The following is a 25,295-nucleotide window of genomic DNA, read 5'->3' as shown; positions in this document are numbered from 1 at the left end:
CTGTTACTGTGAGAATCCAGTGAAGCCACATCAGATGAGATCTAAAAATGTTTACATTAATGCTGGTTTTAGAAAAGCCAACAAATGATAATATAAATATTTCGACATCCACTGGTCTGCCTAAATAAAGTTTTATTTCTGTGCTGGGAAGCATTTGAGACACAGAGCCTCCACCCCAGGAGGGCTTTGGGAAACACCTCCAGATGGTTCATTTGATGACTCAGAATTTAAAGTGTTCTGATTTCCGAAGCTGATGTCTCAGAATTCTTGTAAGAGATTTCCTTTACTGTCTAGAAGCGCAAATCCATATCATACCCAATGTGGGGCCCGAGATCAAGAGTCGAATGCTCCACCGACGTCAAAGCAAATGCTACCTGTATTTACATCTCTGGTGCTAGTTGCCATGGAATTTAGGAGTTCTTTCCCCAAATTCTTTTTGATAACAATTTCACGCCACGCTGCAGCTTTGAAATGAGGCCTTTCTAGAATCCTGCATAGGAACATGAGAGCCTTTACCACCTTCTTCCCTGAGCTTTGGCATGAGGTCTCTCTCTTCATTCTAGAGGAATGTCTGTGTGCATTTCTTTGGGTAGGAAGGATCTATGGCAGTTAAAAGAGAGACCTGTGATCATTAATCCAGGAATTTCATGTTTTCTTCTCAAATAGAAATGGCCTCAGGTGCTTTGTTTTAAGGGTGTGGAAGCATTTTTTAAAAAATATGTTCAAGTTGCTCAAATCCCATCCTCCACCATGTCATCATAGATCCTGCCCTTGCTTACCTTCCCGAATTCTCGTCCTCATAGTGGCTCAAAGATGTTTGGGTCAGCAGCGTTCCTCATCTCTCCTTACAGGGACCCAAGATGGGTCGCCGAGCTCAACAGGAGTCAGCTCAAGTCGAGAATCATCTCAGTAGCAAGAACTCCTCTTCAATTCTGACTGGAGAGGTGGGTGTTAAAAAAAAAAAAATGCTTTCTAAGAGTTAGTAATTACTTAATGAGCAAGGATTTGGTATTTCATATTTCTTCTCTCCAATGTCAGCCCTTTGTCCTATCTTGATTTGGAAATTCCCTTCCTTGGCATTTGCCCTATTAGCAAGAAGTGAAAGCAGAACGTTTTTTTCTTTGATGCCAGAGTAGTTTCTGTGCATTGCTTTATATTCTCAGTGAAGAACATTCTTAAGTTCGCTGAAGCAGGGGACTGGGAAGTTTCAAAATCCAGTGGAAATCCAGGTTTTTATTTCTGCCAAATCAATGCCAGTGAGCCCTGCTGGTGACGTAAGGTTGGATTACACAACTGGACGTTTGCTCTCGGTGGTGACCTGCACTTGCTACAGTTTTCAGGCAGGAAGGGGATTAGTGCTGGCCTTACTTCCCTGGAAACTTTTCTGAGTGGCCTGGAACTGTGGGAATTTATCCAGCTGCTCCATGGAGGGTGGGTAATCCCGATGAGCAACACTTTTAATGCCAGGGCACTATTTTTGGCAGTTCACTCAGAGCCCCTTTGCATCTTCCGCTGTCCAGTTGAATAAACTTTGCTCTTTTCAAGAATCAGTTTCGGGATAATCCCTCTGTGAGCTCTTCCTAACTTCCCCAGGCCAGCTTAGGGCTCCTTCTTCTCTGCCTATTATGAGACATCTGTATGTTCTCACACTGTATGCTAAATTTCTTTTTATGTATCTGTCTAGCCCCACTAGACAGTGACTTCCCACACAGCAGGAAACCTGGCTCCTCAGTTATCTAGTTCATTGGCCATAGTAGGTTTAAAATCGATGAGGGGATCTACACTGAGAAGCCTAACGAGCTAGACAGGTGCATGAGCAAAGCATGCCAGGGACAAGACACAGGCACACTTACAGTATCACGTATGTAGGAATATTCTTCACTTTCCCGGGAAGCAAGTTCTCCAGCATTTCTGTGAGCAGTCCACATGGCCCTTTCGATTTATCTTTTACTTTCTCACTTATTGTAGAAATGTGGGTACAGAGCATCATTACTCTAAGGTAACAGTCATTCCAGTACAGAGGAACTGGTGGCTGGCCCGTGGCCACATTGCCTGGAGACTGTAGGGAGAGGTGGGGAGATGGGTTGTGGGAACCAGAGGCCACATGTTCCCTGTAAAAAGGAAACCACTGCCTAGCTGAAGCTGACTGATGCTGTGGGGACTATAGGCCCCGTATCGCCAGATCCTCTGATTTTCCGCGAGATGCTGACAGTCGACAGTTTTGTGAGAAATCAGCACATTTCCATAGGTTAGCAACTAATTATAACAATTAAAACATCATAGGCCTGAGGGTGGTCAGTTTGTGACTTTGGCGACAGCACCTGCATTATAGTGCTTATTACGTTGTATTCTCATTGTTTCCATGACTGGCCCCCTCATAAGATGGGAGCTTTGGAAGGCCGGCTGTCACTCACAATGCCCAGCACAGGCATGAGGTGGACAGTGCAGGGTTGTTGGGGGGGCCAGTGAGGTACACCGTGTGTGATGAGGGCCATCACAGGCTGAGGAAGAGTGTTGCAGGATGGGGGGTGGGTACATAGTGGTGCACTGGAAGCCCAGGGAAGGGGGGCGGTGGTGTAATGGAGGAAGATGGTGAGAGAACACATTTCATACCCAACCCTGGGTCTGAGGGACCTTGAACTGTAGTAGTGTATGTTGGCTAAGCGAAAATGGGCAAGCAGATGACTGGGTTAATGGAGTCTCCTCTTGACCTCTGACCACTTTAGACTGTGGGCCTAGGAAGATCCATCCCAATAGCAAATCATTTATTCATTTCTTCAACAAATAGTTATTAAAGTTTATTATGTGTCGGGCGCCTTTGCAGAGGGTTGGCATATTTCAGTGAACAAAAGAGATAAAATTTCCTGCCATAATGGAACTTTTACTCCTGTGATCACTGGCAGCCAGAAAGACCAATCACATGTCTACTTAATTGTGAAGGAGGTTCTAGGCACTTGTAGTGGTTAGGTGATGGGCCTGTGGTGGGCCAGAATATCCTGGAATGACCTGATGGCCTTGAGGCTCTGTGTGACCCCCACACCAAATCAGCTTCTAGGCTGGGGTCAGTAGGCATTGTTCACCGCCCCCCCTCCCCGCCCCGGTCCCAATCACTTTCCCCTTGGCTCCCAGGTGAGAGTCAGGACTGTGAACAGCTAACTTCAAAGGCACAGACTGTGATGACTTTTCAGGGTTTCATCCTTTCTGGAAGGATGATCCCCCAGGGACATTTACCTCTGGGCCTTAGCATTTTTGTGGGAGAACACGATGAAAAGTCATTCTGTTCTTCACCCAACTGGTGCCTCTGGCCGTGACATGCTGGTCAGAATTCCAGGGATTCCTTCTCTCCCTGGGTTGACTGAGGTTTAAAGCAGTGTGGGCAGCCTCCCCCGGGGGCAGATGCTCCCTGTGCTGTGTGGAACTTTTTGGCTGTTTCTTTCTAAAATTAGATCCCAAGACTTTTGTGTGTGCCCATTTACGTTCCAGTTCTGAGTGTGTGACCTGACGTATTTATTTTTGTTCCCTGGCTGACTCGATTCTAGGATGAAGCTATCGCTGAAAACGTAAACATGGCACCTGGGGGCCGTCAGACATCCTGGAATGACTGTAGAGTTAAGTAGGAATGTTTGGTTGGAGGCGAGGTGGTGGAGTTGGGCGCTCTGCTGGAGGAAGCACAGAGGCAGTGTGCTCGAGTAGAAAGAACACCGGGCCTGGCACCAGATAAGCGGGGCTGGAGACCCAGCTCTGCTAACTGCCTGGATCTTGAACAAGTCCACTAATCTCTCTAATCCTCCGTTTCACTGTCTGTCAAGTGGTGGTAACAATGCCACCGGGTTGCTGTGGGGATTAAGAGAGAGATGCATTTGACAGCACTACACACACGTGCGTTCCTTCGGGAACGCAGATAGACGAGGACTGGACAGTGCTTTGCCTTTTTTATTGAAGGGCAGCCACGTAGGAGGACGCGAGCCTGGGTCTCCTGTCCAACTGACTTGGAAGTCTCTTGGAGAGCTCTGACTCATTTACCCGTGGGTAGACTAGTAGTGATCCAAAGCAGTGTTTGTGCTTCCTGGGCACGGGCGGCATTCTTTATGAAGAGTGGATAAGAGCACAGGCCTGGGGGTCATGAAGTCCTGGGTTGAAATCCTGGCTCTGCTACACATGAACGCTAGGACTCAGCAAGTTATTTAACCTCTTTTATCCCCCCCTCTTTTTTTTTTTTCCCAAGATTTTATTTATTTATTTGAGAGAGAGAGAGAGAGCTCATGCGATGAGCGGGAGCAGGGAGGGGGCAGAGGGAGAGAGGGAATCTCAAGCAGACTCCCCGCGGAGCATGGAGCCCCACTTGGTCGATCTCATGACCCTAAGATCATGACCTGAGCCAAAACCAAGAGCCGGATGCCTAACTGACTGCGCCACCCAAGCGCCCCAGGAGCAGTACAGCCTCACCTCACTCAGCCTCAGTTTCCTCATGGGTAAGGCAGGGATAGTAATATCACATACTCCATAGGGTGGCTAAAGAGAAAAAATGAGATAATCGATGTAAAGCCCTTCACACAGCCTGGCACATAGCGCCCAAAATGTTGCTGATCGTTATTATTTCTGTAGAACTTGGATGGTCTTTTTATTTTGCTTTAACCCTCTCTACTAGGGTTGAAAACCGGTAGCCTTCAGGTTGAATGTTGCCTATAGTGATGTCTCGTTTGATCCATACAGAGTTAAAACTTTTAAAATTTGGCGGTTATTTATAAATTAGGAAACTTGACGTGAAAATCCCAATTCTGGGCTTCTCTTTAAAATCAGAAGTTCTGGCACAGTGGGAATGCTGGGCTGGCACCACCCCCACCCCCTCCAGGGCACCAGTTGGCCGGAGCTGGGTGGAACTGGCAATGGTGCTTGCTTACATGAGGCCTACCTGGTGCAGTTTGCCACGCCTTTCTTTCATACACCTGTCAGATTAACTCACATTTGATCTGCCTTCTCCTATTTCCATTTAAGTTTAGAACTCGTGGTCTTTGAGGGTGGATTGATTTTCAGGCATCCTTGTGTATCTATTAGTATTGAATTTGGACACATGCATCAGAAACTTGATCCCAGTTTTTTAATCAAGCAGGCACGATTTTTTAAAAGATTTATTTCAGAGAGAGAGAGAGGGAGAGCAGGGGGAGGGACAGCAGGAGAGGAGAGAGACAATCCCAAGCAGACTCTGCGCTGAGTGTGGGGCCTGATGCCAGGCTCGATCCCAGGACGCCGAGATCATGACCTGAGCCCAAACCCAGAGTTGGATGCTTAACTGACTTTGCCACCCGGGTGCCCCCAGGCATGATTTTTCTAACAGCAGGAAATCCAGTGGAGGGCAGAGGAGGGCAGATGCTGTCACTGGGCAGTATCCTGCATTACCCTGGCCCCTTCTAGCCTCCTCCTCTGCCATCTGGAGCTTGTGACTTGCTGCCATAGTTGTAAGATGGCTGGTGGTTCCACAAGGATCAGATCTGCATTCCAGGTAGGGAGAGGGGCCATAGTTGAAGAGTTCAAGGTGCATGTCCACTAAGTTTGTTCCTTATGAGGAAAACAGTAGCCAGAGACCTCACCAAGGAGACTTCTAGTTATATTTCATTGATCAGAACTGGCTCTTAAAACAGCCTTAAGTTTCGAGGGACTTTTCAATGAGGCATGTTGCCATAGCCATAACATTGGGGTTTTGGGTGAGGGAGAATGGTTGTTGAGTAGGCAGTTTGCAACCGACGTGTCATAATTTTTTTAAAAAGTAGAATTCATACACAGATTTTTTTTCACAGATTTGGGTATGACAGGAAAGAATTATTTTTAGTAATAACAACAAAAAAATCCACATTCCTCTCCAGAGTTCTAGTTTAAAGTTGTGTAGAGATCAGTGAAACATTATATGCCCTGAAATTCCAGGATACCTGATTGAGTTGCCTTTGTCAACTCTTCTGGATCTTTTCCTTCTGCCCATTTTCTCTGTAGCCTCATGGGGCTTTCTGCCCCTACCTGTGGCTCAGTCCAGGTGGTTAAACGCTTCCTCCCTCTCTGAGAGGAGAGGGAATGTCTCTTGATTTGCCTGGTCATTCAGTAAATTTCAAATAATTTGGAAGAACTCCCAACTGTCTGATTGTACTGAGTAACCTGAAAGATGAGCTCCTCGTGTAGTTTCACTCAGAGTTGATTAGAGTTGTACCTACTTCTTTAGAGTTGTCATAAAGAAATTAGGTAATACAGATAAAGTGCTTAGCACAGTCTCCAGCTCACAGGAATCTCTCAAGAAACGGCAAGCGTTGAGAAAGTTTATGACTGCACTCTTCTGTTTTTTGGGCTTTTGGGGTCACCTGTCACAAATCAGGCTTGGATTACTGGATGCACAGTTCAGGTGGCAGTTTAGGTTGGTGTTACGGTTACTGAGATGGTTCCATGTCTGCACTATGTACCTTTCTCTGGTCAGGGCAGCTCTGAGAATTACCTGGATTCCTCTGCTTGAGCTTTCACCTCCTGTGGATTCAGATGGTTCTGCTCTTACACACGTCCCTCGAGACCAGGACACTTTCTACCATAAAGTTACACTACCATGTAATGGGATTGGCGAAAAGTAATCTCGGGCACAACCTGTCTAGGTCTGGCCTGTCTTTTGGATGAGCACTTCTCAGGTGGGTCTCGACCTCCTTGTGGCTTAACTTTTAGTTTGTAGATTGTCCTTTTAATAATAATTTCGGCTTCTGTTGGAATGATTGCTCTCTCTCTGTTAACTGCATGCGGGGTCCTAGTTAAGCCTCACGGTAACTCTTAAAGTGGTTGCTCCTCTCACCTCATTTTAGCTATGAAGACACTGACACTTCGAGAGGTTGGATGACTGGTCCAGAGTCATTCAGCTCATCTCTGACTCTAGTCTAGTCTCTGTGATTCCTGCTAGATAGGTAGATGCACTGACCTCCCAGCAGAGAAAGGCTTTTGGAGAGAGCAGAGAAGCTTTTGGGTTACTCCCTTGGAATCCTTATGGAGCAGGAGTAAGTTCTCACTTGATGACCCTTATTCGTCCACTTGTCTGGAGAAATGTTTGAGTCACAGCTGTTCCTTTTCTCTCCACCCCCCATTCCCTTCAGTGTTCCTCCGAGGACGCAGAACTGAAAGTTAGCCAGATTCTCTCGCAGGAATCTGAGCAATGCTGTTGGGCTCATGTTCCCAAATTAGGCCAATTTCCTCATCCCTCAGCAGCTTCACTCAGCTGGAGCTCCCTCGGTGCTTTGCATGACGTCTCTCGCCCTCTGCCTGTTCCCTGACTGCTCTGCCAACCGGGCAGCTATTTTCAGCCCAATAGGGTTATCTGCTGACCCTTTTTGGTGACATTTTTCTTCTTTCTCACAAAAATAACTTTCCTGATTGGTCACATTTTTCAGCCTTTTTCGTAGGCACTCTCCAATGGGCTGGGTTGAAGGATGCTCCTGATAACGTCGTCGAGGAGGGATGCAGGGAATTTGATGAAGGACTGTTTGTGAGGAATGCGTTTTCCACACTTCATATTTATGTCATGCTTTGCATGCTTCAGTTTTGAACTTTCTCTCTCAGGGTGGGCGATGCACATCGCTCACCATCCCTAGGGCTGCCACTGTGTGGGAGGGAATGTCAACTGAGGGTAGAGCTTGCCCTTAGAAATTGCATCTTTAGATTCTCTTCCAGCACTGCCTCAAACCCTTTCATTGTCCCAGCACGACGCACGGGAACAACTCGTGACTCATTTTGCTCTCTCTAAAGGCAGGGAGAGTCACTCTCGCTGACTTCCTGCGAGTCTCAGGTTGAAAGGTGGTGCTTGAACAGTGCTTGAAGGTTCTCTTCAGCCCCTGTGGGCAGGGCTAAGTGAGAAGTGTGTGTAAAGAGTTTAGCCCGGTGCCCCACAGTAGCTGTGGTTCTCGTGATCTACACAACCTGAGAAGTAAACAGCATTATCATTTTGTCTTTAAGCCCTGCTCTGCCAATTGCTAGGTGTATATCCTGGGTACGTTCTTTACCCGCCCTAAGCCTGGTTCCTCATCTCCACAGATCCCATGGAGATAAGAGTCATATAGCTATCTATTAGAGTTGTTGGAAGATTAAATAAGAGAATGTATAACTCTCTTCCGATAGTGTCTGGTACATGCTAACTATTATGGTCATTTGTGTCACATGAGAATTAGAAAGTATCATCCATTTAGGTTTGATTGCAGTTTTGTTCAAGATATGGAGATATTCACATTTCTTAGAACTAACTGGCCCTTAGGACCAGAAACATTTGGATGAGGAGCCCTCTTGGTGAGAATTCTTTGTGCCACTTGATAGCTATTTTATTTCTCTCTAGGCCTTTCTGCCTATGCAACAGACCAGTTATCTGCTCGTCTCTTTCCGTCTTCTTTTCAAAACCCAGCCCTCTGTCTAGAGGTTGGCAGTCTTTCCAAAGAATAATCTTTAATTGCTGGCTTAGATCATTCTATCATTCTGGGGAAATACGGGTAGAAAATGAGGGCAAGAGTGACCTTGGTGACTTCATTGACCTTGAAGTAGAAGGTAATACCTATTAATTAATCCATTCATTCACTTGTGAAACTAGATTGAGAATTTCCTACGTGCCAGGCATTTGTGCTTGGAGCTGGCAATGTAGTGATAAACCAGACATGTTCCCTGTCCTTTCAGACTTTGATCTGGGGGCCACAGAGAAGTAAGTGCCGGGTAGGGGTGAACACAGAAAAATATGGGACACCTACATTGAGCCCCTTTTATTCTGGGGGACATCCAGAAAGTTTATCTAGAAAAAAAAATCATGCTTGAGCTGAGACTTTAAGGATGAGTAGATGTGAGCCTAGGGAAGGGGTAGAGGAGAATATTCTCCAAGTGGAGGGATGAGCTTGTGCCAAGTCAGGAAGGTAAGGGAGAGAACATGGCATGCTGGGCTTGTCACTGGAGCAGTTGAGTCTACCAGCAGTGGAGTGGTGGTTGGAAGTTACTTTTGCAAGCAACGAGCTAGTTTCCATATATTCCAAAACCAGCCGCCTTGTCTCTTTTGACAAATGAACCATATGACGCCAGTGTTTCTTATATGATGCTGAAATAATTGGCAATATTATCATAATTAATATATATATTAGACTGACCTTTCTCTGTTTTTCTAGCCTTTCACTGATGACTCTTCAGTGTAGCCATTACACTCCACTATATGTGTTTGTGTTTGCTGGTCAAGAAAAACTCAAAGGTATGCTCAAGTACAGTATTGCTGACTTGTGACTCTCCTGGCTTATCCTTTATAAGGAGGTGCTTAGTAGACCAGTGGTTTACAGTGTTCACACTTCATTTATGTCCTGAAAATTCTTAGCTTCCTCTGAGGATTCCTCTGAGCCTAGAGTGTTCTCATATATATGATGGATTCTAGTAACCCTGGAGAGAAATCTGCCCATTACAGAAGGAACATTGAATTAGTAGTGATCTGATAGGATTTAGAAAATGTCCTTTAATTTCACAAAATAAGAGACTAAGTATTCCAAATCCTGCTATTACAAGTATGTGCGAGGTGCTTCATAAAAAATACGTGTCCATGAATCGGTGATACAAGCCAAGCTGGTGTCTATGACAGATTACTATTGGCATTGTCTCAAGGAGGATCAGAACCCTCAGCTCAGTGTTCCTAATTGGTATTAAAAGAACATACATGCGATTTAATAACACAGGTCATAACCACTTATCATGACCTAACTCAAAAGACTTCAGATGCTGTTGTAACATTAGAATTTGACGTGACTCCTGTTTGGAATATTGTAGAGTATTGGCCTGTGTTCAGAGATCTTTTTTTTTTTTTTTTCTGGTATGTGAAGATTTTCATGATAATGATGCTTTTGTTGTAATGAGAATTGACTTATGTTCAGGCCAGGGTCCCAGAGCAAAGGTTTCTTGAAATCTATGGCTATAACCATAGATTTCCCTAACCATCCTGTTAGAGAAAAAATGATCAAGAATGAGCAAAATGGTTTAAGCCACTCGTAACTTACCTGAACTGTGGCAGTTGTCTTATAACTGGACTCTTCTTTTGTGTTTCTGCCCTCCTGCTGCTCAGCTAGAGCAGTCTGATAAAAACGTGCATCATTCATTTCATACTCAAAACCCTTTAATAGATACCCATTGCACTTAGGATTAAAGAGAAAAAATCCTAGGGGCGCCTGGCTGGCTCAGTCAGTAAAGCATGCAACTCTCAATCTTGGGGATCGTGAGTTCGAGCCCCACATCGGGTGTAGAGCTCACTTAAAAAAAAAAAAATTCCTAAATCCTTACCTTGGAGCTGTGTGATTTGGTACCTGCCTACATCTCCAACCTCATTTCACACCTGCCACCCTGCTGTAGTCCCATGGAGTCTTTACTTTGCTTATGAAGTTCCCTATTTATTCTAGTTCCCTAGAAAACTATAGTTCAGTAGAAGGGACTGGACTGGAGTGGATCCCTAGAATACTCATCCCTAGTCTTTGCTGGGCTGACCCCTCCTTCTCTTCTCCACTGGGTTCAGCACAAATATCACTCTTACCCCTCCTTATTATACTCCTTAGCTTCTTTTTTTAAACTTTTTCTATCATTTCATCTACAATTTGTAATTATGTTTGTGTATTTATTTTTTAAAGATTTTATTTATTTGAGAGAGAGAGACAGAGATAGGGAGAGACAGCACAAGCCAGGAGGAGAGGGAGAAGCAGGCTTCCCACCGAGCAGGGAGCCTGATGCGGGGCTTGATCCCAGGACCCTGGGATCATGATCTGAACCGAAGGCAGATGCTTAACTGACTGAGCCACCCAGGCGCCCTGTTTGCGTAATTATTTAGGTCCTTGTCCCTCACTAATTACAAGCTCCAGAAGTGACTGTTCTGCTCCCCCTGAGCCTGTCACTTTGTAGGTCCTCAGTAAGGTACTTGTCCAATGAATGAGGAACAGGTGGAGGGGGGGACGATGTGTTCAGTTTAGGAACAGGTTAGCTTGAGATGGCTATGAGACCCCTAGCTGAAGACTTCCAGGGAGCTTTGCTGTGTGGTACGAATGCTCCGGACTGGGCTCTGAGCTGGAGCTAGAGATTTGGAAGTCATCAGTATTGAGGCGGTAAATGTAAGCCCAGCTCTGTAAGGGAGAGTTCGTAGCATGAGAAGAGAGGAGGCCCTTGGACAGAATCTGGGGAACATCCATGTTTAAGGAACACACGGCCAAAGAATGTCTCACCAAAAGAAATTGAAGAGGACTGGCCAGAGTGGGGAAGGGAAATGCAGGCACCTGTGGTGTCCAGAAGCCAAGATAAGACTGTCAAGAAGGAGGGAGCGGTCAAGAGTGTTCAATGGCACTAAGAGGGCCCGAGCAGGGTCTGTTGGATTTAGCAATAAGGTGGTCTCTGAGGTTTCACATTAAAATGCATGGCTGAACTGGTGGGTATTGTGCTGAGCCAAATAAGTCCATCAGAGAAAGACAATTAATCATACAGTTTCACTCATATGTGGACTTTAAGAAACAAAACAGAGGGTCATAGGGGAAGGGAGGGAAAAATAAAGTCAGACGAAATCAGAGAGGGAGACAAACCATAAGAGACTCTTAACTCTAGGAAACAAATAGGGTTGCTGGAGGAGAGGTGGGGGGGGGTAACTGGATGATGGGCATTAAGGAGGGCACGTGATGTCATGAGCACTGGGTGTTATATCAGACTGATGAATCACTAAATTTTACTCCTGAAACTAATAATACACTATACGTTAATTAATCGAACTTAAATAAAATAGGAAAAAAATTAAATGTATGGCTGTTTTTAAAAGACATGTCCACGTACCACCTGCACTTGTCTTGCTTACAGTGGCATATGTACCTTTGGGAAACAATTAACTCAAACCTGGCAAAGGGGTTGAAGAAAGAGGTCAGTGCCCAGAGACATTTTTAAGAGAAGGTAGATAGGGTGTGGTAGCAGGTCGGCTGTTGGAGGTAGGAAGAAGGACAGTCTGGAGTTCACCCCACATGTAGCTAACATGACTGAATAGATACTGATGTTTTTGACACTGAGGATTTAAGAGTCTCAGCAGTGGGGGAGCAAGAAGGGATCATTATTTCAGTTCAGAGCATTTTGAATTTGAGTTGCCTTCAGGATTTTCAAAGAGGTCTGTCAAGTAAACAGTTGAAAATGTGGTCTGGAGCTTAAGAGAGAAAGTTGAAAACTAGTGATAACAGATGTGGGAGTCCTCAGAACTGGGGTATCTAAGAACATATAGGAAAGGGGCGCCTGGGTGGCTCAGTTGGTTAAGCGACTGCCTTCAGCTCAGGTCATGATCTCAGGGTCCTGGGATCGAGCCCCGCATCGGGCTCCCTGCTCGGCAGGAAGCCTGCTTCTCCCTCTCCCACTCCCCCTGCTTGTGTTCCCTCTCTCACTCTCTCTCTCTCTCTCTCTGTCAAATAAATAAAATCTTTAAAAAAAAAAAAAAAGAACATATAGGAAAAACATCCCATTCCTTTGGGTAGCTCACAAACCTTTCATGATCTCCAGGTGCAAATGTGTGCGAGTTTTAAACAGAAAAGAGCTACAACCAAATTTGCTTTTTAAATAGTGTTGTTGTTATTGTTGTTGTTATTATTATTATTAGAGAGAGAGCACATGTAAGCAGGGGATGAGGGAGCAGAGGCAGAGGGAGAGACAGAAACCCACGCAGGCTCCATGCCTAGGGTAGAGCCTGACAATGGGGCTCGACCTCACAGCCCTGAGATCATAACCTGAGCTGAAATCAAGAGTCGGACGCTTAATCAACTGAGCCACCCAGGTGCCCCTATTATTATTATTATTATTTTTAAAGATTTTATTTATTTGACAGAGAGACAGCGAGAGAGGGAACACAAGCAGGGGGAGTGGGAGAGGAAGAAGCAGGCTCCCCGCTGAGCAGAGAGCCTGATACGGGGTTCCATCCCAGGACTCTGGGACCATGACCCGAGCCGAAGGCAGCTGTGACTGATGGAGCCATCCAGGCGCCCCCTCTTATTATTTTTTTAATTTGCATTTTAGAAAGAGCACTTTGGCAAGCACTGGTCACAGATAGATCCAGGTTTTGTGGGCCCTGAGACTTACATAGTTTGGAGGCCTTCTTCAGGAAAAATAATTCAAAATTATGAGTTCAAAATGAACTATGAAAGTAAATACTTATTTATAATGAGAAAAGAAATCATAGCCCAGTTACGAGGGCCCTGGATATTCAGATGCCGTTCTTTAGAGAACTTGTTAGGCAGTGTATCAGAAATGCTTACATAGAAAATGCTTCCTGATTGAAACCTAGCATCCCTTCCCTATCTAGAACTCTCTGTAACTCCCAGGGGTCCATGCAGGTATGGAGTATAGATTGGAGGAAGGTGAGGCCGAAGTTGGGAGGCCAGTAGAATCCCGCTGAAAGAAGGCAGAAGATGAGCTTGGTAGGCCTTAACTTGCATGGTTGTACAGGTACCCAACACCCTCAGCAGGTGGGTATTGACAGAGTGGAGGCACATGGGTGACTTGATCCAGATTTGGGCTAGTTCTAGGGGAAATGTGGTAAAAAGGCCAGAGAGTGAAGCATAGTGTGATGGACCTTGGGAGTGAGCTGGGTTGATGGAGAAGGAAGCAAAACCAAGAAAGAAGTTCTTGGCTGAGGAGGGAAGGAGGGGACTAGGTATTTCAGGGATGGAGCAGTTCCGGGTTGTGACACGTTGGAAAAAGTAGCAAGGTCATCGGTGTTTAAAGAGTCAGGGAACTCTTTGGCTAAGCATTGGATGGACTGTTGACGTGAGCATTGACTTTGCTTAGAATGGTGGGGCAGGTTGAGGAGCAGTAATACCCTACTTTTGAATTGGTCTGTGTTCACTGCAGTTGTGATGGACATGAAGAAGGAAGGAGAGGCAATGTAGCTGAACAAGATGAGTTTCTAGAGCAGTGTTCTGTAATAATTTGGAAGAATAATGGTCTTCAAGGAACTTTGGGGAGTGAGCCTCAGCTGGGGCCCTGGTGTGTGGGGCTTTAAAAAAATGAACAAGCTCTACCTGAAAGAACTGTCAGAGAAAAGACATCCAGGGGGGAATGCCAGGATTTAGGAGAGGTGAGGAGATGGAAAAGGTGTGCTGTGACTAGAGAATATCCAGTTGGTTAGGAACCAGAAGATTGTGATCAGAAAGCCTCATTGAAATCATTAGCTAGGCTAGATTCCTTCTCATTGTGTAGCTTGTCAATAATTACTGAGAAGGAGCAGAATGATAGTAAAATATCCTTTTAATAATGATATTTTACAGCAAAAGGGTACTGACTGATGTTGAATGTCATTGGTGATAGACTGAAACATTTCTGGTCGCATGCCTTTACCCAGTATAATAGAGAATTATGTCAGCCTGTTTAGCCAATTGCTTCTGTATTCCATTTTCATCTCTCCACTGGTTTTTTTAGGTATGGTTTTTTATACTTTATTTTAGTGGTTGCTCCAGGGGTTAGAATATACATCTTTAACTCATCCCTGGCTACATGGAGTTGCTAGCATGGACCCTTCACATAAAATGTGAGAGCCATGCAGCAGAAGTCCATTTGACCCCTCTCATTCCTTTGTGCTGGTGATGTCACATGCTTTAAACCTACGTACCTCAGAAACTCCAGAATACCATTTGTCACTTCACTTTAAATAGCTGTCATTTAGAGACGTGAAGAGCAACAGACAGTCTTTTATATCCGTCCACATGTTTGCCCTTTCTCCTGTTCTTCATTTCTTCCTGGTAGATCTGGGTTTCCATCTGGCAGCATTTCTCTTTAGCTTGAAGAACTTCCCTTAGCATTTCTTACGGTACGGGTTTGCTAAGAACCACTCCCCGATCTGCGTGATCCGAAAACATTTTTGTTTCACGCTCATTTCTGAAGGATATTTTCTGTCCATATTGAGTTCTTGAGAATTGAGAATTTTTTCCCCTTTAGTGCTTTAAAGATCCTCATTCCTTTGTCCTCTGGCCTTCATTGTTTCTGAGGATTGTTCTCCTTTATGTAAATCTTTTCTCCTCTCTCTTACTGCTTTAAAGATTTCCGTTTTATCTTCTTTGTTTTTCAGCAGTGTGACTGTGATGTAGCTAGCTGTGATTTGCTTGGAATTTGCTGAGGTTCTTAGATCAGTAAGTCAGTGTTTTTCACCAAATTGGGGAAATTTTAGGCCATTATTTCTTCAAATATATCTTTGCTCCATTTTCTCTCTCCTTCTTTCTCTCTCTCTCTCTCTCTTCCAGTTGGAATCTCCTGGGATTCCAACTGCATATGTGTTAAACTGCTTGATATTGTCCCTTTGGTTTGTCCTGTGTTTTTTCTCCCTAAAGCGTTGTTACTTTCTTTCTCATCTTTTATCTTTTTTTTCCCTTCAAACTGGATATTTTCTGTTTTCTTTCTTCAGGTTCAGTGATTATTTCTTCTGCTATCGTCAAACTAAAACTTTTTATTGCAGATATTGAACTTTTAAGTCTTAAATTCCCACTTGTTTTTTTTTCCTTTTTTTAATTTAGCTTCTATTAGATTCCCCATTTGTACATTCATTATGATCATCTTTTCTTTAAAGTCCTTGAACATATTTACAAAATAGCTGCTTTAAAACTTTTATCTGCTAATTCCAATATCTGGGTCATCTTGGGGTCAGTTTTTGTTGGTTTTTCTTTTGATTGTAGGTCACATGTTCACGTTTCTTCACATGTCCAGTCATTTTTGTTTGTACACGGGACCTTGTGGATAATACATTGTGGAAACTCTGGATTATGTTATTGTCCTCTGAAAAGTGTTGATTTTTGTTCTAGTAGGCAGTTTAATTATTTGCAGAGCACCTTGAACTTAGGAAGACTTAGTTTTAGACTTTGTTAGGGCAGGTCTATTTTGGTTTTGCCTTTAGTCCTAGACTAAGTCCCGTAGTCCTGGGACATGGTCTTTACTCCTAAGATGTGATGAAAATTCAGGGTATGTACCAAATACCTTTAACTTGGTGGAACTCAAACTAATTCCTGTCCCCTGCAGGGAGCAACAGCTGAAGTCTCATCCCCACTCAGCATTTTTTTGTGTATATGCTTTTTTTTTTTCTTTTTACGTCTTCAGCAGTTGCTTTTCACTGGGTTTCTTGCTGCAGTTCAGGTATTGCCTAAAGAATTTTAGGGGAATAAAAATGCAGATCTGGGACTCCTTTCTTCCCAGGATTTCTCCCTTTCTATTTTTACTGACCCTGGCCGCCACCAAATTTGTCCTCAGGCCAATAAAACTGCAGCTTTCTGCTTGAGTTCTAGCTGCTCAGTTGCTGCCCAGACCGGAGAGTGCACTCAAGGGGAAAATCCACTTAAACATGGATTTTTTACCCAGTACAGGTTTTTTCTTTCAAGGGTCAAGTCCCTTCCAGTTTCTGCCTGCTTTTGTTTGCCCTCCAGTGCCTTCGAATTTCATCCAGAGTTTATAGTTGTTACCTGTGTGAATGTTAGTCGAATACAAACTACTCTCCCATTACTGAATCCAGAACCTGCCAATCGCTTTTGGATTGTTTCAGAATCCACATCATTGTTTCAAGTGGTACTATTGGCAAGAAAAGAAAGAGAGTGGTTGTTGCAGAATCAGATCCTGTCGATTTCCTCTTAGGGTAACTAATGGGGGCGTTCAGTTAAGTTAGGGTGTTGTGTTTTTTTTTAAGATTTTATTTATTTATTTGACAGAGGGAGACACAGCGAGAGAGGGAACACAGCAGGGGGAGTGGGAGAGGGAGAAGCAGGCTTCCCGCTGAGCAGGGAGCCCGATGTGGGGCTCGATTCCAGGACCCTGGGATCATGCCCCGAGCCGAAGGCAGATGCTTAATGACTGAGCCACCCAGGTGCCCCGATATTGAGACGGAAAGTGTTCTGACATCAGTGGTGCACTTGGAAGTAATGGTCAGAGACGCAGGTGTGAAAGAGGCCCAGAGATCTGAGATACAGTCACCAGGCTGGCAGTACCCATTCGTGCATATGCTGTGCTGAGCGTTCTGAAGTTAATCTAGAAAGGCCTCTAAAGTTGGAGAGGTTGGCGGTGGACTATTTGAAGGATAGGAGGTCTTCCTGCACAACTTCAAACTGAGTAGCAAAATATATAGATTAAGTGACTACCTAGGTCATGCCTGTTGTGTTAGGGCATCGTCACCTGGGAGGAGCCGAGTGTCTGGCCTTCAGCCTTTCTTGTTCCAGAAAGGGTGGGATGAGAGCCTGAGAAATCCATGTTGGGCTTGGACTGATAAGCTGAAAAAGAGATAGAACATAGCATATTTAACCCTGGTCTACGAGGAAGTTTTTACCAACATGAGAAAACCAAGAACAATGTAGTAAGTTTTTCATAAACTAAATTTAATCAAATGAAAGGAACATTCTTTATCCTGGTTTGTGTCCTTCCTACTGGGGAAATTGAAAAGGTCCCTTCTTTAAGGTGAAATGATCGTGAGAGGAAATGGTGGTTGGTTTTTTTTTTTTTTAAAGATTCTTAACAAAACTAAAAACTGTTAACTCTGTACTGCCAACCACCTCCTACTCCATACAAGCTTTGTTTCTTGAAATACTGACAGTCCATGAAATTTCGAAGTTTGGGAAACACAGTTCTAGCATTTTTTTTTTTAATTTGTGATTACTGAATTACTTGAAATGTTGGGGGGTAGAGTAAAGTGGGTGCTAACTTGCCAGCCATGACCTTGCTGTATGCTGGCACCTTCTCCTCTTGCTTCCACAAGTGAGGCAGGATAGAGAAGGACTGCAGCATGAGACCCGTGACGTCTGGCATCTCACCACGGGGACGAGCGGGGAGTGGAGCCGGGCATTGCTCTTTCTAGGTCTTAGGTGATGGGGGCCACCAGCCTGTGGGTTAAGACTTCTGTCAAGCTCCCTCCATTTCTTTTCCGTCATCTCTCTTGAGGAGTCCTGTGAGAGATCAGGTTTCTTAAAGCATCAAGGTTACAGCTTGCTCCTCCGCTCTCAAGTTCCTCCGAGTTCTTCCACTCTGGATCTGGTTGAGGTAGCAAGTCTAGACCATGCTTATACCAAGTCACAGGTTCCAGGAGGGGCTGCCTCTTGCACTTCTGGGAATTTCCACCCTCGACATGGTGCACATTTCTGGCTCCACGCATGCTGGACGGATTTTAGCAAACTGAAAGGAGTTAAGAGAATGACAGAAACATATTGGTTTTGATTTATGATGAAAGTTGAAAGGAATGTTTATTTTGGCTGAACTGCAAAAAGTATGGGAGAACCAGGGCATTGCTTTATAAGTGTCTGGAAGGTATAGCCCCAAGAAGAGGGGAGAGCTGCTTTAGGATGACCCAGAGGGGTAGAACTGAGATCAAGAGGATGCCATCCAAGGTGGAAAAATCCAGGATGCATTTTAAGAATGATTTTGAGGGCCGAAGTCTGTTCTCTTTGGATCAGCCACTTCGGCAAACTGTTGGCAGCCCTGTCCCCGTCCCATGAGTCATTTGAAGTGGGCAGTTTGATGGCCATGGACTGAGATATGGGATATGGGTATCTTATTATAGGGTATGTGGGAATATTTGGTGAAGTGTGACACCGCCAGAATAATTGCCAGGCCCGGTGGTTGTCCTGAGGATCACATTTATTTCTCAGTGAGCAGCAGAACTCTGGCGGCCTTTTCCTGGTTCGCGCGACTTTAGGGGATTTCCCTGTCTTCAGGGAAGCTAGAATAGGCAAGAGTTGGGTCCCCAGAATGGAAGCTGTGCCAGGCAGCCCCAGATAAAGGTTCCTGGCACGCTTGCCTGTCCGAAACTTCCTGTTGTCTCAGCCGTAGGCATTCAAGATTCTTGGCTCCGTGGTGTGCATTTTATTACTGTTATGAATTCTGATAAATCGTATCGCAGCCGCTATCACCACCCTGTGCCAGAGACGGTCTCCGGTGTTAATAACAATGGAGCCGTAAGGGACTCAGGACGGTTGTTGTGTTTCGCACAAGAAAAAGGAGGCCTAGTGAAGACATGACTAGCCCAAGACTACACAGCCAGAAGGTGATGACTCTAGAATTTGAACCCAGGACTCTCCCTCCTTTCCCCCCAGCCGGTCCCTCCACCCCTCTTTTAAAACTCTGGCCTTTCCCCTTTCCTTCTTTCTGGCAAACTCCCTTCTCCCTCGTTCTTCCAACTACTGCTCTGCTGGTATGAGAGGAGCATATCTTGTGACAAGCGGTAAAGATAGCCACTTTTCAAGTAAAAAGATTTATTGAATTCATCTTAATACAGTTTGGCACAGTGCTCAGTGCCAGCGTAGTTTATTTTTGGCATCACTTTTTAATTCTGACTTTACCCTTAAGCCATCCCTCGGCGGACCGCACTGCAGAGGGTAAGGGTTAGGCCAAGCTACTTTCTGGTCCTCCCATCTCATTGCACACACTTCCGTCATGAGCAGCTACATCTTACTCTGTGCCCAGAAAGTCAGGGAAGAAGATGGTCCTTTGGGTTTGCTCTTCCTAAGCTTTACCCTTGTCATTCTAGTCTTTCTTGTTATTGGGCACTTTGTTTCAACCCGGACGGAGTCTTTTCTGTAGTTCCTCTGTCTTTTCAAGGCTGTTCTAGCTGGCATGCATCTAATGTCTAGGAATTCATATAGCACCTGGTTCAGTGCAGAGCTTTGGTGTCAGACACTTAGACTCGAATCCTTGCTCTATGACTTTGAAACAGGATGATTTTAGGTGAGTTAACCTCTAAGTTTCAGTTTCTTCATTGGTAAGCTTGGCAATGGTAAATGTGGTAGTTGTCCTCCACTGGGGCCTGAGGATTCTACAGAGCAATCCTGCTAAAGCTCTGGTGTCTAGCAAACCCTCAGGGGATGTTGACTAATATTATTATCATTAGCTATGAATTAGTGAGTATATTCTTTGTCATTGCCTAGATTGGCTTATTCACCATTGATCACGGCCTTTTGCTTATTCTCATTTTTTCTCTGGACCTTGTCTTCTCTTTCTCTCTCTGTCTCCATCTCCTTCATTCCAGCTCAAACCGATGATAAATGTTCTGTCATCATTTACATTTCTTAGCCTAGATACTCTCTCCCTGACTTAAAAATACTATAATTCATGGACTCCTAGAATCACAGAATTGTAGCACTGAAAGGAATCCCTTCTAGCTTGAGGGAAAATCCAGAATCATGGAAGTAGTTAGTGGTAGAATCAGGACTAGAACCTGGGTGACTTGGTGTCCAGTCTCGTGTTCTTTCCAACACATCTTTTTCTTACCCAAATTTCATATATCCATATATACACACGACTAGACTGTAATCCATAGGAAACTGAAGTGGGGGAGGGTGTGAGGAGGCACTTTGTATGAAAAGCTCACTCTCCTGTCACTTGTGGTTCAGGCAGGGATCTCAAGACCGGAGATTTGGGGTGTAGAGTTTTCTGGTGTTTTCTAGTCCTCAGGGTGTTGGTGTTAAGAATTCCGAGCCATGAAGCAAAGAATGTCTGTCCCTATTCAGCATGGTTCTTCCCTGAGCAGACAGATTCATGAACAACCCTTATATCGATAGGTGTCCCACTCCCTCATCAGCCTTGCCGTTTGTCTCTTTCATTAAATTAAACTTTATGCATCTGGTTTCTTTCTTTCTTTTTTTTTTTTTGACATTAAAATTGGAAACATCCAGAAAAGTAGACACAATAGACACAATAGTACAATGAACAGTGTATACCCACTGCATGGCTTCAGCAGTTACAAACAATAGCTAGATTTGCTTGAATGATAATTTATAAACTAAGATATATATTTGTCTTTTGTAGATATTTTTTTTGCTTAATTATTTCAAAGCAATCATCACGACATGTCACTTTAATACTTTAGCACGTATCTCTAAAAAGAAAAAAATGGGGATGTTTTCCTAGAAATCCACAATTCCACGCCTCACAGTGTTCACAGTTCCCTAACATCATCTATTACCCAGTCCATATTCATTTTCCTCAGTTGTCATCAAATGTCTTACAGCTATTTTTTTCAAATCAGGATCCCGTCAAGAACCACCTGAATTCCATGTCTCTTAAGTCTCTCTTTTTTTTTTTTTTTTTTAAAGATTTTATTTATTTATTCATGAGAGACAGAGGGAGAGAGAGAGAGAAGCAGAGGGAGAAGCAGGCTCCCAAGGAGCAGGGAGCCCGACGCGGGACTCGATCCCAGGACCCTGGGATCATGACCTGAGCCGAAGGCAGACGCCCAACCATCTGAGCCACCCAGGCGCCCTCTTAAGTCTCTCTTAATTGAGAGTAGTCTGGGATTGACTTTTTGGGCTAGTTGTCCTAGAGTTTCCCCCCACACTGGATTTGTCTGATTCTTCCTTCCTGCTCTTGCTGTTCCTCTTACAATAATCTGGAAATCACATTGGAGGGCTTGAGGACCTGTAGCAGCAGGAATTTTTCCCGGGTGGGCCTGTGAGCCTCCAGTGGCAGCACCCCAGCTCCCACTGGTAATGCTGCTAAATTTCATCAGTGAGTGAGGGCCGTGATAGGAATCTCTGTTATGAAAGAACATTTTCTCCCTTGTAACTGTGTGTGATGTACGGGGCGATTCTTTGGCACCACGAGAATGTCTGGTTCCCCATCAATCAATCTTTCACCTAATGGCTTTAACATCTACTGACACTCAAGTTTCTTTCTTATACTTAAAACAGATTTTGCATTTTGTTACGTCCATTTCATCTCGAAAGAGCTATGCTTACTCACAGGGGTTCAGTTTTAAGCTTGGATGGTCCATCACCTTCTGTGACCTTAAATCCATGAGGGAGAAACTGAGGTCTGTGATGAATTAGTCGTCACACCCAGGGTGGAGGCATGGAGGACAGATCTGAGGAATGAACACCAGTCCCTGCATTGTACTCATGTCTTAATTGGCATTAGTCTTTTCTCTCATCCAGCATCGAAGAATACCTTTCTTGGGTCTTTGGTTGGGTTGCTAGAGAAAGGAAGGGAAGTTTGCTTTTAGCCCACAGGAAAGGGTTGAACGTGGGAGCTTTGTCTTTGCTGTTGGGAATTCATGCGAGTGTTTGCACTGAATTTTTGAAGCAGGTTGCCGTTTGGATTTGGGACTGATTCATATCGTGGGGTTTCTCCAGGACTTTCAAGAGTGTGTGAGAAGTTTCTAAACCCAAAAGGCTCCTTTTTTGGCACTGCAGCATCTTTTCTATTTTGGCATCCTAAGAATCTGGGGGAACCATATAAAGATCAGAAGCCAGTCTGGCCCTAAAGGCTCCCTGTGACAGAGTAATTCCAGTTCGTTGAATCCTGGCCCATTCGGATGAGACCATATAAAGAGGCCGTTTCCTGAATCGCCCGCTCCCTGCCTCTCACAGGCTCCTTTTTGTAGAATGCTGGTATTTCAGGACCGCAACCGCCGGTCACGTGCTTCCAACTCTTTACTCTCAGTCTCTCCTGCCCCCTGTTTATTTTTGGAGAGAGCACATTTTTGCTTCTCTCCAGGAGCTATGCGGGGTCCTGCCCCCTCCGTCCGTCAGGCGGCAGCCCCAGCAGGCTGTGCTCATTTCCCACACTCAGAGACGTGACTCCAGCTTTCAAGAGAGAACACGTGGGGTGCACTGCCTATAGGCTACCGTCACCCGTTCCTATTTCTGGCCCTTATGGTGGTGCACATTTTAAGACTCTGTCCTTCTTAAAGCAAGTTTGGATACTGTTACCTGGCAGTAAATCTGCCCAAATTGGAAATGGTTTTCCCAGCGGATGTCTTGGGGCTATGCCTCTGAATTTCAGAAGCAGAGCAATGTTAAGGAGAAACCAGGACTTTTGAATTCTAGAATCAGGTCTTCTCTCTGGCCTTTAAGATCACTTGAGCTGTCCCCTCCTCACCCATCCAGGGTGTTTTTTTGTTTTGTTTTGTTTTGTTTGTTTTCCCTCCTCCTAACACAGGGATAGCAAACAGACTTCTTCCAAAGTCATGACTCAAACAGATTGGTAATGTCTTCCCAAGTGCTTGGATAAGGGAGGATTCTGGAGTTGCTGGGCTCCAGGAAGAAAAAAAAATGCCACGAATGACTGTCTTAGCCTGCCTAAAGAGTAAGTTGCTAGTTGAGAGGATGGAGCAAGAGTAAATTTCCTTTTCCTTTAAATGCCTGGGTCATGACACAAAGAACTCAGACACAAAATATTTGAGAGCACATAAATCATACGTTCATGTTCTCTTGTCCTGCCCAAATCTGATGGGGAGGAGAGGGAAGGACCCCTGGCCCCAGACGAAGGGCCCATAACTAAAGGGTTACAACTTTTCACTGGAGTGGCAGGGGCTGGAGCTCTGGCAGTCCGCTTGGGGAGTGCTTGCAGGCCCCTGAAGTCCCCCTGCATCTCGCCTGTCTCCTTGGAAAGGAGGAAGCAGAGTTTTGGCAACTGGTCCTAAAAGGGGCAACAGGAGCATCGTGGCCTATGAGTGGGTCCTGTGTTTCAGGTCACCCTGGGAGAAAGCCATGGCACTCTTTTTGAAACAGGGCTTACCGGGTATTTAGATGTCATTGTAGCTCTTAGGAAGAGCAGCCAGGCACTCACAGGCTGGACTGTCCATGCAAAGGACCTGCCAGCCCTTTTAAATTATATTGCTAAAAGCCGGTCATCTCCTTATATTTCAGACAGATCATTTGCACCTAAGGTCGAACCACTGCACTATGATCACGTTGCGTCAGCTTCCAGTTATGGCCTGCATTATGAAGGAATAGATGCCAAGCTGCTCAGACCCCCCCCTCCCCCAAGAGTTTTCCCAGGGACTCCTACCAAGATGACGATCAGTTAATAGCGTTTGCTGCATCCTGAGTGTTAGGTGCTGCTCTGGAATCCCTATACCTTACATCTGGTTCCTTCAGAAATGCTTTTCCTTTTTCCTCTCTGTTTATATTTTAAATCCATAAAGCTTCCTTGCCCTCTCCTTGTCCTCGGCACATCCTGGCCTGGCACAGTTCCGTTTCGTCTTTGTTTGTGTCCGGAGTTCCATCTTAATGAGACGGGAGAAAGTGTTCCAGTAGAACCACCAGAGGTGGCAAGAAAACTGTAAAATTTCAGTGGAACTCTCCCATGGTGGAGGGATTCCTCCTCAGCTTTGCCTTTGGACCATGGATGCAACCTGTCCCTGGCGTAACCCCTTACCTCCGTCCCTGACGCCTGCTTCCCACCTCCGCTGTGGCCTCTTAAGTTTCCCAGTGAGCCTGACATGCCATCACATAGAGTTCGTGCACATCCGATATATACCGAATTTGGCCTTTTCCCTGCCTCACTGAACAGGGGTAACATTTGAGGACAGAGGTGACATCTGTTTTTCCTCTCTCACCCAGTGCACATAGGACAGTGCCCAGCTCCCCACATGGGGAGCGAAGGTGGATTCTGGGGAAGAGCTTTTATAACTTCATAGTGGTTAATTAAGTCTCTTTCATCTAAATAGGGTATTTGTGGGTAGCCATAACAAGACTTGTAGTAGGGAGTATTAAAAAAACAAAATGTTTTTACCCTGGAACCCAGAGTACTAGACCGAACATAAGGATTGACCACGAGGAAGGAGATGGCTCCGGCTTCATGCACAAGCCCGAGTTTGCAGAGAGCATGTTCTGCCTGCCCCTCTGGGCTCCCATCTGCCGCTGCGCTCTCTCCCGAGCTTGGCTGAGGCCCTCAGTGGGGAGCGGGGAGAACAGCCGTAGCCTCGGCCCCACTTTGCACAGAGGATTTCTTGGCATCTCATGGAAGAATAGCTTACATGGTTTTTACAGCATCATGTCAACTCTTAAAAGTCTTTAGTCACTCATGAAAAAACCCTGTGATTTTGGAACCAGTTTTTCCATCCCGTTGGTTGCGGAACTGTGACTCGTATGTGGTGATCTTTTGGCTTTGAAGCTGCCATCCTAATGTAGCAGCTGGTACCATTTTGTAATGGGACGAGCCTGAGAGAAAGTGTGTCTTTGTGCTTCCTCTGGCCGGAAGGGATTTGTACGCATCCCCCCAATAGCCATGGCTTCCTGGGATTTGTGGTTAAAGGAGATAAAGCCGGTTGTTTTGGTTCTCAGAATCTTAGGGAGCTTTATTAACCACACAATGTCCCTTAGTAGTCAGAGCGATAGCTCAGGCCAGGCTCAACGGAGTCCTTTTTTTCTTTTTCTTTCTTCCAAATGGTAGTATATTTTATGACCTGCAGTCTAACCTTTCATATATGGACATTAGTAACAAGGATGATGATGGTGATGGTAACAGGGAAGATGGAGTACTGACTGCTCTGAGCACTTGCCGTGAAGCCACTGATTTAGTCCCACAGTTTAGCGGTC

The 25,295-nt window shown here is 45.0% G+C and overlaps 1 protein-coding gene across 2 annotated transcripts in view; it reads left to right on the top strand.

Moving 5' to 3' along the window:
• Window positions 1-25,295, top strand: part of IFT43 (intraflagellar transport 43) — a 79,665-nt gene that overhangs the window by 2,124 nt on the left and 52,246 nt on the right. Inside the window, exons 2-3 of one of the 2 annotated variants that reach the window (XM_027572411.1) lie at window positions 852-944; window positions 3,540-3,608. In XM_027572411.1, the coding sequence (XP_027428212.1) occupies window positions 852-944; window positions 3,540-3,608 (162 nt within the window). The remainder of the gene's footprint in view (window positions 1-851; window positions 945-3,539; window positions 3,609-25,295) is intronic. The other variant, XM_027572412.1, reaches the window with a different exon arrangement.

The sequence above is a fragment of the Zalophus californianus genome, chromosome 6, assembly GCF_009762305.2.
Source record: "Zalophus californianus isolate mZalCal1 chromosome 6, mZalCal1.pri.v2, whole genome shotgun sequence".
NCBI lineage: Eukaryota > Metazoa > Chordata > Mammalia > Carnivora > Otariidae > Zalophus > Zalophus californianus.
This window is presented reverse-complemented; position numbering and strand designations above follow the sequence as displayed.